General features: G+C 33.4%; 3 protein-coding genes across 3 annotated transcripts in view; 1 reads left to right on the top strand and 2 right to left on the bottom strand.

The window, feature by feature from the left end:
• The window catches only part of LOC108773710 (THO complex 7), an 11065-nt gene extending 5700 nt beyond the window's left edge, over positions 1-5365 (bottom strand). Inside the window, exons 1-5 of the mRNA XM_018539615.1 lie at positions 4965-5365; positions 4480-4656; positions 1390-1428; positions 1135-1296; positions 8-237 (exon numbers count right to left, since the gene is read on the bottom strand). Coding sequence (XP_018395117.1) covers positions 8-237; positions 1135-1296; positions 1390-1428; positions 4480-4656; positions 4965-5324 — 968 coding nt within the window. The 5' untranslated portion in view covers positions 5325-5365. The remainder of the gene's footprint in view (positions 1-7; positions 238-1134; positions 1297-1389; positions 1429-4479; positions 4657-4964) is intronic.
• LOC108773728 (alpha-ketoglutarate-dependent dioxygenase alkB homolog 6) lies at positions 2179-4360 on the top strand. The gene is made up of 5 exons (XM_018539639.1): positions 2179-2326; positions 2401-2577; positions 2873-2980; positions 3922-4020; positions 4103-4360. The coding sequence occupies exons 1-5, from the start codon at positions 2279-2281 to the stop codon at positions 4358-4360; spliced, it is 690 nt and encodes a 229-aa protein (XP_018395141.1). The 5' UTR covers positions 2179-2278.
• Positions 5366-8410: 3045 nt separating the features above from the next.
• The window catches only part of kst (spectrin beta chain, non-erythrocytic 5 kst), a 36405-nt gene continuing 26028 nt past the window's right edge, over positions 8411-18787 (bottom strand). Inside the window, exons 12-28 of the mRNA XM_018539704.1 lie at positions 18159-18564; positions 17890-18090; positions 17202-17802; positions 16759-17102; positions 16368-16652; positions 14081-15814; positions 13526-13894; positions 12329-13411; positions 12007-12233; positions 11810-11913; positions 11417-11647; positions 11066-11343; positions 10400-10892; positions 10108-10257; positions 9923-9997; positions 9047-9075; positions 8411-8809 (exon numbers count right to left, since the gene is read on the bottom strand). Of these exons, the coding sequence (XP_018395206.1) occupies positions 8573-8809; positions 9047-9075; positions 9923-9997; positions 10108-10257; positions 10400-10892; positions 11066-11343; positions 11417-11647; positions 11810-11913; positions 12007-12233; positions 12329-13411; positions 13526-13894; positions 14081-15814; positions 16368-16652; positions 16759-17102; positions 17202-17802; positions 17890-18090; positions 18159-18564 (6847 nt within the window). The 3' untranslated portion in view covers positions 8411-8572. The remainder of the gene's footprint in view (positions 8810-9046; positions 9076-9922; positions 9998-10107; positions 10258-10399; positions 10893-11065; positions 11344-11416; positions 11648-11809; positions 11914-12006; positions 12234-12328; positions 13412-13525; positions 13895-14080; positions 15815-16367; positions 16653-16758; positions 17103-17201; positions 17803-17889; positions 18091-18158; positions 18565-18787) is intronic.

Raw genomic sequence — 18787 nt, forward strand, 5'->3', positions numbered from 1 at the left:
ATTTTACTTTGATTTTAAATTTGTTTTATTGGAAAAATTGTATCGTTCCTCATCGACGTGATCTAGAAATACAGGCAGATCCCTATCATTTGGCACAATCGGTACATTATTTTTTATAGTCTTATTATTTTGTGCGACATCAGATTCCACAGCTATTGCTTTGTTGCCGGCATGAACCTGTACTATATTCTGCAATTGCGTTTTATTAGAGTTTATACTGTCTAAATTGCTCAAATCCTACCAAATTTAATATTTATAATTTTTATACAATATTTTTCGTATTATATCGCGCGCGCGCGTATATATATAACAGTTTAAGTTTGCTTACTTCTTTGTGACGTGTGATAAATGAATTTATATTTTTTGATAGTTCATCAGCCCAATGTTGTTCTAACACTTTGGAGAAACAAGTATTTGTATATGGATCTTCAATAAATGGTAGTGCATAAAACGGTTGTAATTCCATATCAAATTCTAATTCTTTGCCATCTCCGTCCAAATAATCTTGTAATTGCTTCATGCTGCCCTTGTTTTTCAATTTCAATGGTATTGTTTTGTTTGTTATTAATAATATTCTTAGACTAATTATTGAAAGTATTTTATGTATAAAAAGTATTATATAAAATAATTAAATATTTTATAATATAAATTATTACATTAAACTCAAATATATAAAAATAATAAGAAAATGTTCAAGAAAATTAAATACGCACAGAAGATAATTTCTGTTCTATAATTCATTTTAAAAAATTCAAATTACCTCCATGCATTTTTCCAAAAGATCATTCTCTATTGAAGACGATTTCAGTGTACCTGTTTCTGATTCTGATGGTAGATCTAATCCACAAGAATTGACAATGTTACGTATACAATGTGTATATAATTATATCAAATTATGTACAATACTATATTATATTATATACCATTATCTGTTTTACCATATTCTTTATATCGATTAGCATATAATTTACGTTTAGGTAGTACAGCAAAGTATACGTGCAAATAAAATGTTAATTTTTTGTATTCTTCACATTGTTTAATACTATCAGAGAACAAGTTACTCCACAACTAAAAAGAAAGAAATACACCACAGTATATGTAGATATTCAATGTTGATTATAAGTATTCTTTTACTTGGAAAAACGTTGAATAATCTCCAGTATTGTAGTATAGCATTAGTTGATCATAGAGATCTGTTACTTCTTCTAATTTACATCCCAAAGTTTGAAAGCCCATTTTTGAAGCTTCTTGAATTAAAGCTTCAGCAGTACTTTCAAAATTATGATCCAAAAGAAACTGCAAATCGTTTTTACAAATTAAAAATTACAGGTCATTTTAAATATAATATTATAAAGTTGTTGCATTAATGTTAAATATCATTAATTATACCTGATGGATTACTTCGATGTTTTTATCAGCCATTTGATTCTTCATGAACACAACTCAGTTAATTGCATAAGTATATAGGCACTTTATTCTGCCTAAAAGTATTATAATTATAAAAAATCTACTGTGTGAAACTTTACTAGTTAAAAATAAACTTAATAATGTAAAGTCTTTTTAGCTTTATTTTTTTAATTATTAAGTTGTAAAAGACTTTTGTATAATTTTTTTATATATTTTGTATATAAACAACTTAAATAATTCATTTAATTAATATCAAACTGAAGATACTTTTAAATTATCATTTAATATTAATATGCAGTTTGATTTACTTTTACCCCACTGACATTCAGTTATTGTTCAATTTATTCTCGCACACGTAACTTGGCAAGTATTTTTCTGACGAACTCATGCCGCAGAGAGTGTGTCAGTTAAGGTTCATTAATCGATTTTATGCAAATATACTATTGATCAGTATACAGCACTCGAGTAACAGCAGCAACGTGTATTTCGGCGATTGTCGAGCTCCATTTTTACTATTAAAATTTGCACTTGTTAAACGTAGACGTCGGGGAACGTTGTCACGAGCGATTTCTGTATCACACGACGTTTCGATATATCCGCGTAACGGAGTTAATAATTTGCCATCGTCATGTGATCCGCGGAAGAAAATAAACGTTTGACGTTTACGGCTACGTATCTACGGTTCTACGACCGAGGAGACTTCTGCTAGCTCTGTCAGTTTCGTCAATCTCCCTCGCACGCACGCGCACGTGTGCACGCGGTCCTCGACTGTCACGCAGTTGTTTACATTATCGTTCATCGACACTTATCGATCCGTGATATTATATTCCATGGAATACTGTATTATTTACAATTTAGAAAAATTGTAAAAATGACGGAAGAACAGAGTTCCCTGTTGCACAACACTGTTATTTCAGAGGTTTTCTCTCGTTAGTTAATTCATGTATATTTAATTCAGAGGTTATATTTTATTATGAATTCTGCAAATCACAGATACCTGACAGTGCGTGTTACATACCGAATTTTATTACTGAGGAAGAAGAGAGGCAAATTATAAAATGCGTAAATAGTGTACCGCAACCAAAATGGACGCAATTAAGTCACCGTAGGTTGCAGAATTGGGGTGGTATACCGCATCCTAAAGGAATGATAGCAGAAACGATTCCTGATGTAGGTAGAAATGTGACATCTTAGTCCGGATTGTCTACAATGAGTTGGTAGTTAGTAGTCTTAGAAATTAGCTGCTGTCCAACTTTACCAATTCACCAATTTCAACCAATCCTTGATTTCTTCAGACTAGCTTCTGATTCACCAACTACAGACTATCGACTAATTGTCGACTCGGCATTAGAATTTATTTAGAAAGAGATGAAGAAACTAAAAGCCTCTGTATTTATTATATAAGTACTTTATATGCATTATTTATATGCAGTTATTAAATGAATGTATTATATTAACATTTTAGTGGCTTGAGAAATATATTGATAAAGTGACAGCTTTGAGTGCCTTTGAGAAAGGAGTATTGCCTAATCATGTTTTAATTAACGAATATTTATCTGGACAAGGAATAATGGTATGTTGAGGATGAAAATCAGCTTATTTTTTCTTTATTATAAGGTATAAATTATAAACAAATAAAAAAATGGAGCTGTAGGAGTCAGTGCAAAGTCTTTTATTTAATTTGTTTGAATTTTATGAGTTCTTCTATTGTTACTAAAGATGAAAATGATTAATTTTATGATAATTTACTCGGTAATTTACTGTAAATTAGTCAGTAATTTATGTAAGTTGGTAAAATGATAATTTAAAAAAAAAATTATAAAATAATTTGATATAAGAGTATTTAGTCATTAAGTTCAAAAATTTAAAAACACTTTATTTAATTAAAATTTTTATTTGGATACTACATATTATAATAATAATTAAGAAAGTATATAGAACTAGAGAAACTACAAATAAATTTATTAAAATTTTGAAAGCAAAAAGTGTGATAGGTAAGTATTGTATAGTATATTAAACTATATATTTTTTCATACTTCATAAACTTATAGGTAACAATTTTATTTGCTTGCTATTTTAGCGACTCTCAAAGACAGTTTTTACTAGAGCAATAACAAAAATATAATTATGTATGAAAAATAAAATAAACTTCTTGTAATTGTACTATTGCCAGAAATGCCAGAATACTTAGTAAAAATATAGGATAAACCGATTTCTATTAGGAATATTGAATGATTGTATAATGTTCAATTTAATTATTTATAAGTATATGAAAATACAGTCTATTTATGCATAAAACTAAAAGAAATAACAAATTTTACTAAAATTATCAATAAATAGCCATTTTATCGTAATTTTACCGTAAATAATTTTAAAATTGAATTTGACAGTAATTTTGCATCTCTAATTGTTACTAATATAAATTATATTTATCTACATTACAATAGAAAAAATACAAAAATATGTACACAATATAGTAGCATATATTGAATAATAATATAATGCCTTCACTAGGCACACTCAGATGGTCCACTTTTTTATCCTGTTGTAACTACTATCAGCTGTGGTTCTCATACAGTTCTTGACTTTTACAAACGGCTCGAAATGACAGAGGTAGATACTGCAATATAAAATAAAGATTGCTACATAAAAATGCTATGTAATTGTACTGATATGATTTATATTACTTCTACAGCAACAACAACCCAAGTTAGAATTTAGTTTGCTACTGGAACGCAGAAGTCTATTAGTTCTACGGAAGGATTTGTATCATAATTATTTACATTCTATAGCAGAAAAAGATGCAGATAGCATATTAGAATCTTCAATAAAAAATTTACATATGTGTGCAAAAAAGTTTACAGAAGAAGAAATAATAAAACGTGATACTAGATTGTCTTTAACTATTAGACACGTGCCGAAAACTAGTAAATTGAAATTAAAAATTTTTTGATACATATGTATATTATTAAAATTTGGAAGACATATAATTACAATAAACAACGATTGTTATCATATGTTATGTTTTATGACTGCCGTCCATTAAAATTTATATCAAGTATACTTACTTTATGAATCGTCACATGATATTTCCATATTTGTGTTCTCTGCATCATTCTCCAGACTCACATCCATTATTTCCTCATTACCCTCATCTAACATTCCTTGTAAAGAGTGTATGGAGGATATTAAAACATGGAATTGCTTACGACGCATTTCTAATTTGTGTTCCAACTGTTCTGATTTTTCCTGTATGTGAAAAATGATTGAGATATAACTAATCTTTTTGCAAATATTTCAGTGAACTCTACAAAATACTGGTATGCTTATAAAGGAACAGATAATTGGAACAAAGAATAACAGATTTCAATCTATTAGAAATCTTATATTCTGATTTATTATTCTTATATTCTGATACTGATTTTTCTAATAGATTGAAATCCCTTATTCCCTATTCTTATTGCCTGTGCTTTTCAATGGTTCAGTATCTATAGAAGTACTAAACTTCCAAATAGAAAAAGTTATATATGTATGTGTTAATATATATTTTTTCAAACCTTTAAAGCGCCTAGTTCTTGTTGCAATGTATCAAGCTTGATGTGTGTTTCCAATCGATCTGGTTGTTCGTTAATAACTTTGGCTAATACATCATACTCTATTCTATTTTTTCTCACACGTTTGGCATCCTGCAGTTCTGTTTTAGTTTTCTCTATATCTTCCTTCGCTTTTTCTATTTGTACTTCGATATCTTTTGACAGCTTCTCGTAGCTTTTTAATTCTTCTCGACTCATGTTTGAAACTAATCTGGATTTTTTCTGTGCAAATTCGCATTGTGCTAATTGCGACAGCATTCTTTCATGCAGTGTATTGTCTACGTCAGAACTGTTAATCCATTTTATAAATGATTTCAATAGCATATTAATTCTACGATCATCACCTGTTCCATCACCATCTATGAGTAGTCGTCGACGTATTACTTCTTCTAAAATTTTTAATAAACAAAAAATTTATACATTTCACATATATACATTACGTCTCTAAACATACATTTTAGTAAAAGAAAAATGTATACAACCTTTCATTGTACAATTTATAATTACTTACAGCAATAAAATAATGTAAACATATTTAAAAATGTTACTTACCATCGTTAGACATTGTTAGATATATATTTGTAACAGCTGTAATTACAAAAAAGATTGCAATATAAATGGCCCAGATCCTCGATGACGAGGTAAACTTGGCCAAGCTTGTGCAAGGAACTTCCTAAAGTTACCGACCACCGAGGCACCGACTCGCGTTCGTCTAGTAGTGATGGGAAATTCTTTTCCGATACTTGAAAAATCGATTATTTTAGACTCAAAATAATCGATTATTATCTGATTCTTCGAAATCTCGATTCTTACTGAATCGATTCCTTTTTTTAGAGAATCGGTTTCTTTTTGGCTAATCGCAGTCGAATATGAGAATAATTTATTGTGATTGGTTGATCAAGACTATGGTTATACTGTGGTTGAGCGTCAGCTATGCATGAAAATACCATATATGTAATACTACTATATGGCTAGTGATGGCTAGATCATGAAGTAACTCTTCTTCATGGGCTAGATGAGAGAGAAGTCCCTGTCCCAGAACCACTCTTTCTCAGGTTACTTTGAACGTTGTGCGCATGCGTCGGATTCCATCGCCTCCATCAATTGGTAAGAAGAAAACACAACGTTGCTATAAAAAAATATGTATGCAAAAATGGATAATTTAGAAATAAGAAACTATGTGTTTTCTTTACACCAATTGATTCATTTCATTATACTGTTTACAAAAGCATTAAGGTACGATTATCAAAAAGTCAATATAGTTCACGAATTATTAAACATTTGTTATCAATATGTAACCAAAAAAGAATGTGTAAAATATCTCGTAAACTATTGGTTTTTTTATATCTCTACCTTGATACTTTTATGTACAAAATAATTAGAGGAATCATAATGTGCATGAAGTGAGCACCGCAATTTTGTAAAAAAATAAAATAAAATTTTTGCTGAATTGAGCTAGATTTGTGCTACATTGTGCAGCAAGAATTAATGACATAATTCAAAAAATAAAGCGTTAAATTGAAAAAAACGTTTTCTTTGCCAGCACCGCCATTTTGTTTAATCGGCAAAATAAACATTGTGCTGATTTGTGCTCGATTTGTGCTACGCTAGCACGCTAGTCGAATTGTGCCTGTATTCCGCCCAGCCCCTCAATTAATAATTGAATTTGAATGAAATTATGATGTAAGTATAATTTTATGCAATTTGTGTATAATGTTTATTAGTTTTGGAAAATTTCATTTTATAAATATAAATGATTATCGTTTTTTAAACGAATTAAACAATTATACGTGAAAATAATGCTTTTTTTAGGCATTATAAATATAGTTCAGGTTTTGTAAATAAATGTGGATCTTTTTGTATTTTTTATATTTTTTTATATATACCTTTTCTCTCTCTCATTCTCTCTATAACTATATACGGGACGACGATAATACGCCTGCATAGTATGCAATTTGTATTATATTGTATTAAATACACTTTACATTTCATATCACCATTATTATAAGAAATGGTGTAACACTCGCAAATATATAATATTTCGTCTTCCTCATCACAAAAATATGTTTATCTCTGGTATCTAATACATTAAGATCATTGGTCCCACATGTGGGTTTTCAAATATATAATATTTTCAACATATATTATGACATCTACAACTTAAACATTACATCCTTCTGGTAGTTAACATTTCTGTTGATACGTTTTTACTTAGAAAGAAGAAAAAAAGAAAAAGATAATCTCCGAAAACAAAAATCATTCTACACTCCGTTCTTAAAGTCAGGTACATCTCAAATAAACCCGGTAGTAGTTATCTCTTTCTCTTTTGTGGAATTGTAATTTTTTAATATTATACAAAATGTCATTGTATTCGCTGATATTCTCATAGACCTTTAACACATAAAATTTACCATTCAGTATATTATACAGTCAGAGACAAAGTTCATTATTATTAAAGCAGAATGTTGAATATAAAATAGTTTTTTCAATACAATAACTGAAAATTTTCATCATTTAACTGTCATGGTCTTTTGAAAGATTTTTTTTTCACAAAATATTAAAAAATACAAAAATAAGTAGTACGTATTATTGTATAATAAGTATTATATATTGTATATTTTTTATTGCATTAATTTTAAAATAAAAGAATTGTGAAATATATTATCTAACGTCAATAATAATCTCTCAATGACGTCAAAAAATATTCCATAATTAAAAAAATTTAATATAGGAATATGACAGTTGATAGTCTAATTTTAATTCTTAGCTAAGTAGCAAATGATACATTTGCGTATATGGTACAAAGATCCATAAATAATCAGAAATTAAATAATTAGCGATGTGATCTAAGAACAAGGTTGGGCATGTATTTAAAATACTTTTATATAAAAATTTTTGCAATAAAAGTGTATTTTATATTTTGTATTTCATATATAAAAGTATTATGTATTTTGTATTTAAAATTAAAATGTTGAAAATTTATCTATTTCATAATTTAAATAATAAGATTATAAATGTTAATCTTAGTATTTGAAATACAAAATATAAGATACAATTGTCTTACAAATATCGTTTTTTCAAGTAAAAATATTTCAAATATATGCCCAGCTCTGTCCATTTGAAATTTTATTGATGAAAATATAAATTATAATTTTTAATATAAAATATAAATTTATATTTATATTTTTGACTTTTCGATATCAATTTTCATTTTTTACTTATTCATAAGAGAGGAATATATTTTGATTATAATCATTGATTGATTTCTATCGTGAATATTGGAAAATTTGCTGCATATTTATTTATACATTTGCTATATCGAAATACAATATTAAAATTGCACAAATTGAATGAAATTATTATCATACTTCACAAAAGAAGATAAATAAATTACTATAAACTGTATGTGTTTAACGAACGTAGCCACGTATTTAAATATCCGGTGAAATAATCAAGGAACTTTGTCGTTTGTTTTACGAGGAAGATTTTTTTTTGTATCACGTTTAGATATATCGTGAAACAACCGTAAAGATGGTATATATAAATGCTTCGTAAAACTCCTGGAGATTGTGTTACGTCTGAGAGGGTTTTTTGCGTCTACCGAATAGATTGCTCAATACGGAACTTCGTTTGTAATCTTTCCGATCTTTGCCACCCGAGCTTTGCTCACTTTCTGATCCACTCTCTGACGCTCTTCTATTGTCCACTACTGCGATGTTTGGAGACGTTTGTGGAGCTGCTGGTGGAGCGACATAAGGCGGCAACGATGTCGGTCTGCCAGTATAAGCATTGTTTTGTTGCTGTACACCCTGTAAAAAAATATAAATCATCTCGTTTGGGCTTATAAATATAATACATTTGAGAGTTTGAATATATATATTCTAAAATATACATTTACAAAAAAAAATTAAGAATAGTGGTTACAATTTCATAAAATACATATGTAAAGTACGAGTAAATAAAAAATATAATTTTTTTCTCTTTAATTCTTAAAAAAAGGATTTACCTTAATTTATTTAATATAACTTTGAAAAGTAGAAACTTACCTGTCTAATGTTTGGTACATTCCCATATGCTGTAACAGATAAAAAATGCAATTAAAACATTTTTATTCTGTTAAAGTGATATCATAAATTGTGTGGATGCAACATTTAATTATAAAATTCTGCTAAAATAATTGTTATTATACCATAAATAGCTATTTACAATTGTTATTATTGATCATATAAATTGCAGAGTTAGAAAATCAAAGTGCAGATGTATTGGCAAAATGCGACATTAAATTAAAATTTTTTTTCACACTCTGAGCGCAAAATACTAATTTTGCTCCCTATATTGCGGGAGCAAAATAGCACTTTCTCTCCCTAGGGAGAAAAATAGTACAGAGGGAGCGAAATTGCTATTTTGCTCCCTCGGGAGAGAAAGTGATATTTTGCTCCCGCAATATATGGAGCAAAAATAGTATAATTTTGCGCTCAGAGTGTGAAAAAATAGTATGTGCATCGCGGGAGCACAGGTGTTTACCGACGAGTGCGAATTGCAGCCCTCGCTTCGCTTCGCTCGGGCGTCAAACGCGCACTCGTCGGAAAACGCCTATTTTGCTCCCTCGTTGCACAATATACTATTGAGTGTTTATAAACACAAATAGCGGAGAAATCTGTTAGTATTCATCTTTTAATAGATATGATTATGTGTTTCAGTTAAAGGTTTATATACATATGTAAATATTACAATTGATTGATGTTGCTTTAGCACATTTTACGTCCCTTGCCAAGCAATTTGCCAAATGCAGAAAAATGTTCGATAACATGTGGGTGTAGATAATGAAAATAAAAGTATTATATGTATAAACGCAGAATGAATGCATGCGATCTTCACATCGATCTCCTTTCATCGAATGTGAATGTTTTGTAATGACTGACCAGAATCATGAGGTATATTCCATTGAACCATTCTAGTCGGCGGAGGAGCACTCGATGGCAATGGAGGTGCTAATTCTATAAAATGATGATGAGTGTTCACGAATATCGACGAATATCGAGTAGAATCTTCACCTTCCTAAACCTTTTGAATCTTTTAACTTATATTGTTTACAATGATGACGTACCTTGATGTTGCGGAGGAAGATCTACACTGTTTTGTCGATGCCATACTGGTGGCTCATTCGATGAATACTGGCCAGAACCATTGTGATTTAACGTTGCACTTCGTTGTTGATAGACATTAGGCCTTCCTTGTGGTAAATGGTGTTCTATATCTGTGTGCATATGATAGCATTTAAACAAACCTTTACATTAAAAAATACAAAATTACATATTATATAATAATATATGAATGCTTAAAAAAATTATTGAAGATATGAATACAACGTAAAATACATTTAGTCTAAAAAGACATACCATTACGCCTGTATTGCACCATATTTTCCGAACTGGAACGTATAGGGATAGGTGGAGGAGCGCCCCGCGGCGGTATAGGCGGTTTATCGGTTCCTAGCATTGCGGAATTCTGTTGATATTGATCTCGTTGTGCTGCCAGTTGCTCTTGCTGCATCAATTGATGCTGTTGCTGCTGCGCGAGTAACTGTTGTTGCCTATGCATCTGCAGAAATTCCGTCTGAGTCTGTGGTTGCTCGGATCTCTGTGACGCCAAGAACGCTTCAGCATTTTGTGCGTCGTTACGCCGTTGTTGATTGTGCCGGTGCATCTGCAGGAACTCTATTTGTACCGAGCTGGGTGAATGTTGATTTGGCGAAGTGGGATCGCGCCTGATCACAGAGTTCTTGCGCTCCATTTCCGGTGTGGAAGCGCGACTACTTCCGGTCGACGCATTTCCGTCATCCACGTGTTCGAGCTTTGAACCTTGCAGCCTCTGCAAACCTTCTTGCTGCATCTGAATTTGAGAGAGAGAGAGAAATAGGAAGATTTATTTTATAATTCAAGTTCTGTAGGATATTGAAATAAAGTATATCAAAAGTTAAAAAACTAAAAGATTGAATAAATAATATTTCCTAAAAAGTGAATTTATAGAAATTGTAAAAATATGATGTTTTTATTTGAACAAACCTTTTGAGACTCATCGTAGCTTAAGAGCTGCATACTTGGCGGTAATTTTGCATGAAACGAGATTTTATTAACCCAGTCTTCCATTTCGTCCTGACTTGGTGCTAAAAACAAGAATTCTGAACCGTCCGTGCACTTCAGTCGAAATACGTTTTTCTTCTTCGTGTAATCATCTGCTTTCTCGCATATAGCATTGAAAATTGTTATCGGGGCAGTGGCTGCTTTGCTTAATGCAAAATCATCTGTATCCTTGAAGAAGCATAGCAGTTGTCCGCACAATACTGAAATGATTGTAAAATAAGTAAGTTTATGAATAAGGAAACACTTCACATCTATTTAATTTTATAAAAGTACCAGTGTAATACTGTTTCCATGATCGAACGGCTGCTTTTTTGCCAGCACTTTGAAGCTCATGCTTTCGTTCAAGAAGACCTTGAATTTCGACTGGTCGCAGGGCGTCCATGTTTTCCATTCGTTGCAGTTTTCGGAAGCTTTGCGTTCTTCGTCTGGTCGTGAAGCTTGGAGTTCGTTTTGGTTTTTTCGTATCTACTTTCATACTTTCGGCCCTCTTAATATCCGAAGTTGCTGAAAAAATTTGTGTACCATAATCAATCATAAAATCTTTTTATACTGACGGTAAGAATAAGTAAACGAATATGCTGCAAATATTTCGACATTTAGATTGTAATAAAAATATATTCTTACTTATAAAATTATTATTAAGTTCTTTACATAATTATTATATACCTCGTCTTAATTTTTCGCTAAATATATGCGATAGACCGTATGGCTTTTGAGGTGTCGCAAGTTCTGTTGTTTCGGAAGCGATAGCACCTTTCAATGGAGATAACCTGATGAACAAGCCAATGATATTTATGAAAACATCAGATTATTATTTAGAATATTTTAGAATATAACCAGCCTTATGTGAAGTTTTAACTCACATATTCGCAGATTCATGTTCGTCAACCGAGCCGTTAATTTCGTCGTGTTGCGCGCGATGAGAATTGTCTAATAACCGCCTACGTTCCTCTTCGCGTTTCCGCTCTTCGGTTATCCTTTGCACCTCTTTACGTTTCCGTTCCTCGATCTTCGCGCGTTCGACACGCTCTTTCTCCGCTTGGCGCGCGGCCATTTCCGCCTCTTGCTGCTTTTGAAAGGCATCCTCCAGCTATGTGAATATTTATGATATTAAACATTATATTGTAAGTTTTCAACGATACTAATCAACATTTGTTATCTTATCGTATTGAACGATAAACTCACCATCGTTATCCGTCTAAGTGCGCTGAATCTCTCCTCCTGTGCCTGTATAGTTTTCTCAAAGTCCTCGTGCTTTCTTATCAACTCCTCCACTTGCGAAATGCTATCTCCCAATTTGTCATCTTGTAACATCGGCTCTCTATTGACTATCCAATTCTCCAAGGTTTCAGCATCTCTCTTGAACAACTGCGTGTCCAAATTCTGTTCGTAAATGCGTCTTCTTTTTTGCCATGTATCCTTCAGAATCTGCTGACGTTGTTGCAACACCGATATTTTGTCTTCGATCTCTTTTGCCAAAAAATGTCCCTGCTCGATTAGCTTCTGTCCGATTCGATAGAATTTCTCAAAAGTTTCCTCGCGCGTGTCAATCTCTGATTTGTACTCGTTATGCCTGGAAAGTAGCGCCTCGGCACCAGGAACATCCCGTGCTAATTCTGGCGCTGTCACTTTGGCCACCATCTCGTTTATCCAAGATATCAGTTCCCTATACTCGCCTAAATAGGTCTGCAACTGTTCCGCTTGAGCTAGTTTGCTTCGCCTCTGCGCCGCTTGTTCCAACAATTCGGCCCAGGCCGCTTCCGCCTCCTGATGTTTCACGTTGATGTGTATACGCGCATCCGGGAATAGCTCAATCAATCTTGATGCTTCTTCCATCAGACTCTCCACTTGTTCCTTCACAGCCGCCAGATCAGTCTCAAATCCTTGATGCTTCCTTACCAGTGCCTGAATTGTCTCCAAATCTTGGCAGTAACCATCCGAGCTGAGAGTTGCTTCCTTCTCTTGTATCCAGGATATAGTTTCATCAGCTGTCCTGTCAAACATGTGAACCTGTTTGGCACCCGCCAACGCGTCTTGTCGAGCGTGCGCTAATTCTTTCAAGTCCTCCCATTGTTGTTTTGTTTCGTCAATTTTATGAAGTATCTTGCCTTTTTCTGGATTGTCCTGCTCGATTAACCTTTGCCCCTCGTCAAGTACAGCTGATACACGTCCTTCGCTAGTCGTTAAACCAGCTAAGAAATTGTCGAATATCTGAATCAGCAGTTCCACGTGTTCTACGTCACATCCATAGTCCTCCGATGCGGCGATCTTTAATTATAATATTTAATAATTATATCAATTTTGTAGTATGTTATAGATATAGATTAGTTAATGCATAAAAAGATAAAATTATGTAATTATTACTTGATTATCTAAACTTACCGTTGTTTGGTCCCCGATCCATTCAATCACTTCATCCGCTTGTCTGACAAATTTATAAAACTTTTCGCTTTCCGATAATCTCTGCAGTCGATATTCTTTCAATTTTTGCAATTCTTTGAATTTAAATTCAATATCCGCTTGTTTTTGCGCGATATTCTTGCTATCAAAATGATGACGTTCGACTAGACCACGAGAAAGTTTCTTCAGATTATCGACCGTATTTTCAAAACCGGACAAGTCACGCTCAATGCCTTCTAGCTTCTTCAGCAGAGACTGCACAGAATCTTCATCCTTGCCATGATCAGATGAAGTAAGTTGTGGATGTTTCTCTCTAATCCATTGCTCAGCTTCTGCGGCTTCGGCATAAAACTATAAAGAACAAATTTAATTTTTTATCGCGTGTATGAGAATGATGTACGTCAAACTATTAAATTATTATATCATTAAAATCATTGAAATTATTCATGTTACTTCTATGTAACAATTATTACAAATTAATAAGAGAATAAGAATAATTAAACTTATATATTAATAAAAGTATATTTTATTTTTTACCATTTGTGATTCTACAGCGTCGAGTAATCTCAACTTTCTGACACTTGCTAAATCTCTAAGGTGCGATAGTTCCTCTTGCAACTTTTTAGTCAACTTTTCAATCTTATCCGCTGCAAAGTGTCCACTTCTAATCATTACAGTCGCTCTGCTAACCAATGAAGATACTACAGGCTCTCTGGATAATAGTTCCGCTTCCAAAGCATGGTGTTTCTTTTGTAATCGTTGTACAGTCGTCAAAGAGCTACCGAGATCGTTGCTCGCAGCTAATGGTTCCTTCTCCGATAGCCAGTGCAATTCGTCTTCGACATCTCTCGCGAATTGATGTAGTAATTTCGCGTCTTCTAAATTATCTCTACGTATCTGCATTGGCTCCTGAAGACTGTGATATCTGTTGATCGTAACTAATGCTCTTTTTTGAATTTCATCACTCAAGAAATGATTTGATTTCTGGAAGCTGGCGGCGGTGTCTTTGATAGATTCACACGCCTCATTGTGACCGAGCACATCGTTCTCCAAATTAGTATGGCGTTTCAGCAAGTTCGCTACGCTCGATAAATCTTTGCCATGATCCTCTGATTGCAATTGGGTTTCCACTTCGTCCATCCATGTCTCAAATTCGTCCAAACTGCGGCCGAATAGCAAAGCTTGATACGCATCATTCAATCGGTTCTTCTTTAGCTCGCTAGTCTCTTGTAGAAGACGCCATTCTGCCTCTAATTCGTCCAAACGTTCTTGTATATCCTTCGAAGCGTAGTGATTTTCTTCGATAAGCGCTTCGCCTTCATTGACGACTGCTGCAACTCTCCCTTTATTTGCCATCAACTCGCTCTCGAATGCAGCGTGTTTCTGTATCTTGCTCTGCAAATTCGAAGAATCTCTATAATTTTCGTCGCCCGCCACCTGTTGCTTCTGATGCAGCCAACCGTCCACCTCATATATGTTCCTGAGAAACTGGTGCAAGTGATGACTCTCCAAAAGTTTCTTTCTTCTAGCTGTTGCACTGTTTTTCAATTTGTCCCTTCTAGTACAAACCGAAGCGAGTCGCTGCTTTATTATACCTGCATCTGCGTGTTCACGCGATAGGATTTCATTTGCGAATTTCTCGAGCTCTTCAATACGTCCTAATTGAGATGCTAACATCTTTTCGAATTCTTCGTGTTTCCGTAATAGCGTCTCGACGCCCGATAATGATTCACCAAGATCGTCGTTGTTGAGAAATGCCTCTTTTGTCGCCAGCCAACTGTCAGCTTGATCGGCTTGTTCTTTGAATAATTGCAGTTGATGCGCTTGCGTTAATTTTTGTCTGCGATTGTCCCAAGCATTTCCCAAGGTTTGCCTGAGTTCTTCCAAATGTTCAAGATTATCCTTGACATCATGATTGATTGAGAGGAGTTTATGGCCGTGATCCTTTAAGCCTTTAAATATATCTTGTCTACCATCAATCTCTGCCTTCCTTTCTTGATGTAGTTCTAGTACAGCTTGGGCTTCGGATATGGTGGTCGGTGGTTCAGATTCATCCATGCGTTTGATAGTATCTGCCACCCAAATATCCAATTCATGCAAATCAGCTTGGAATTTGTGTAATGTATAGGCTTGATTCAAAGCGTCCCGTCGTTGTCGAGTCACACGTTGCAGATCATCCCAGTTAGATTGAAGTTCCGATAATATCCCGTTTATTTCGGATGCCTTGTCTGGGTATTTATGCGACAAGTTTCGCGCCTCTGTCTTATGTTCCTAAATGACATATAAAAACGATGCAAATTAAAATATAAAATCTTAAAATTACATTTAAAACAAAGTATGAAATGTAATTTATTGAATATTAAACTGGAAATTTATTAAAATTCTATTAATATATGAGCGAAGTATATTGAAGATATATTAGTTATTTATATTAAATAACTTTTTGAAAATAATAATCATAAATATAGAGAGAGCTATATTCAATTTTCATTACTATGATCTTATTGAATCTAGTTATGGGAATATATTAAGTGTACAAATAAGTTTTAAAGTGTTTTTAATGAAATTTAATATTTATTTATTTAGAAACCAAAACACACTTAATTATCAAATAATCCCCGTTATTATCTATGACCTTTAGCCATCTTTCGGGCAGCTTGCGAATTCCAGAAACGCCACCACATATCAAAAGAGCGCGAAAATATTTGAATTCTAAGTTTAAATTATACGTTACACAAAAAACGCTTTAAAACTTATTTGTACACCCAATATTTACAATTATTAATTCCAAAATAAAAAATTTACAAGAAACTGATGTCTTTACCTTCAGTTTGCCTTCTATTGCTGTCATGTCTCGCTCCATAGCCTCTTGTTTTCTTTGCAACTGTTCAACAGCAGGTAAATCTTTTCCTGTATCACTCGTATTCATGGCCACTGATTTCTCAATAACTCTTTGGTTTGTGTCGTCAATATCTCGATTAAATAAATGAATTTCTAATGCACCAGCTAACATTTCACGATACGTGCTTAGTGCACCTTGTAAACCTTTCCACTTATTATTAAAGTTATCCCGCCGTTGTTGAATTGCTTTTGATTCATTATCACGACCCTGTTGAGAAAATGAATAAAAACATGAATATTTTTGAATAATAAAATTTATATTTTAATGATATATTTTAATATAATATTTATTTTTTTCATGCTAAACATTTTACCTGTTTTATAAGTTTATCCGCCAAAGCATTGATCGATTTTATTCTAGAATCATCCACTCGCATATCACTGTCTACATCATCGAGTTTCCTCTGGAGGCTTAAGCAGTGCTCATAATCCTTCCCGGTATCACCAGCCTGAACCATCATTTCTTTATCTCTGATCCAAGCCTCGATCTTCTCCACCTGATTGTTGAATTCCAAAATATCTTGAGCCTCTTCTAAACCTCTGCCTCGATTTCCAGATTCCAATAACAATTTTCGCCAGGATGTATGTAAATGATCTAATTGCTGACGAATTTCCGCGCTCGCTGGATGTTTTCGTGTTAACAAAGTCTCTCCTTTTGCTATTTTATAAATATAAATAAATTTATTATTTATTTTTAAATAATAACAAAATAATTCTTTAAATCAAACCATAACTACAACTTATTCAATTAATTTACCTCTAATTTCTTCGATTCTACTTTGATTTGCTGCCAGCTCTGCTTGGAATGCCTGATGTTTCTGTAACTTTTTGATTTTGTCCTCCAAACTGGACACTTCACCTTTAGACGCTTCTGCCTCCAACTTCTTCTGCTTTTCGCCTATCCAAGATTCGGCTTCACCAACATCTCTGACAAACTGTACATGCAGCAGGCTGGCTTCCAACCTTTTCCTTCGCGCATCGCACAGATCACGAATTCTTGCGCGTCTTTGAACGACCTCATTTAGTCGTTGAGCGATCGTCGGTGAATCAAAATGACTCTGCTCCAGAAGTTTGTTTCCATGCTCTTGCAGCGCAGTCAGCTTCTCTTCATGGGTGACCAACAGCTTTTCAAATTCGTTATGTTTTTTCATTTGCGCATCAACTTCTTCGACTGAGACTCCGAAGTTGTCGCCGCTTAGTGCAGCTTCCTGAGTGCTAGACAAGGTGTCAAGCTGTTTGGCGTCTCGGAGGAAGAAATGCAAATCAATCAATTGATCTAAATGCACTTTCTTTTGCTGCCAAGCGGTGTGTAATCTCTGTCGTTCATCCAACAGTTGATTACATTTTTCCTCGACCTCCTAAGAAGTATATCAATGTAATTAACAGATACTCGCGCGAATGTTATTAGCTATAATAGATAAGATGTCTGAGATATATAATTTTACCATAGCGGCGTAGTGACCAGTTTGCACCATAGCTTCGCCTAAATCGAGCACCGAGCTGAAGCTGTCCTCTCGTGCTTCAATTTCTCCTTTCAAAGCCTCGTGCTCTGCTTTCAAGATTTGCGCGCTGGCCGCGTCTCGAACCTTTTCCTCTGTCGACATTGTAGCACGCAATCCAGCTGCCCAGTTCATCAAGTCTCTTACCTAAATGATTCTCCCATTAAAAATAATATAAATCGTCAAATATAACCGACGAAAGTATAATTTAATACTTGAGTGAGGAATCGTTGCAAGTCGCAGCTAGCCTGCAATTGATCCCTTCGATGAGCGGATCTTTCTTTCAATTCTTCCCAATGAGCAACAACGATTTGTTGCTGCTGATCAATGTGCACTGCGTTGTTGCCCGGATAATGTACTTGTAATCTAGACGCATCCTCTACTAACACCTGCAGCTGAGCCTCCAAGGCGACCAAATCATTCTCGAATCCTTCATGTCGTCTAATTAAAGCTAAAACGGAATTTAAATCGCGACCAAGATCTTCTGGCAAAGCAGCCTCTTTCTCTTGTATTCGTGATAGCGCTTCCGCCACATCGCGATGGAATCGATGAATTTCGCCTGCCGCTTGCAATCGTTGCTCACGATTTCGGATGAGGCCCAATAGATGTTGCCATGATTCTCTACAATAAAAAATTGCATCTTAAAATTATAAATTTTATTATCTTTTTTGGAAATTGTGTAAACATTTTTAATGAAAGAGTACAATTCAGGCAAATAACTTTATCACTTGTAATATAATAAATAATTATAATATTGATAAGTGTGCACAATTAATTAATTAATAATTAATTAATATAAAATAATTTCTACATTATAAGATTTTAGAATTCGAACATTTTAATA

This window comes from Cyphomyrmex costatus, unplaced genomic scaffold, assembly GCF_001594065.2.
Source record: "Cyphomyrmex costatus isolate MS0001 unplaced genomic scaffold, Ccosl1.0 scaffold219, whole genome shotgun sequence".
Taxonomy (NCBI): domain Eukaryota; kingdom Metazoa; phylum Arthropoda; class Insecta; order Hymenoptera; family Formicidae; genus Cyphomyrmex; species Cyphomyrmex costatus.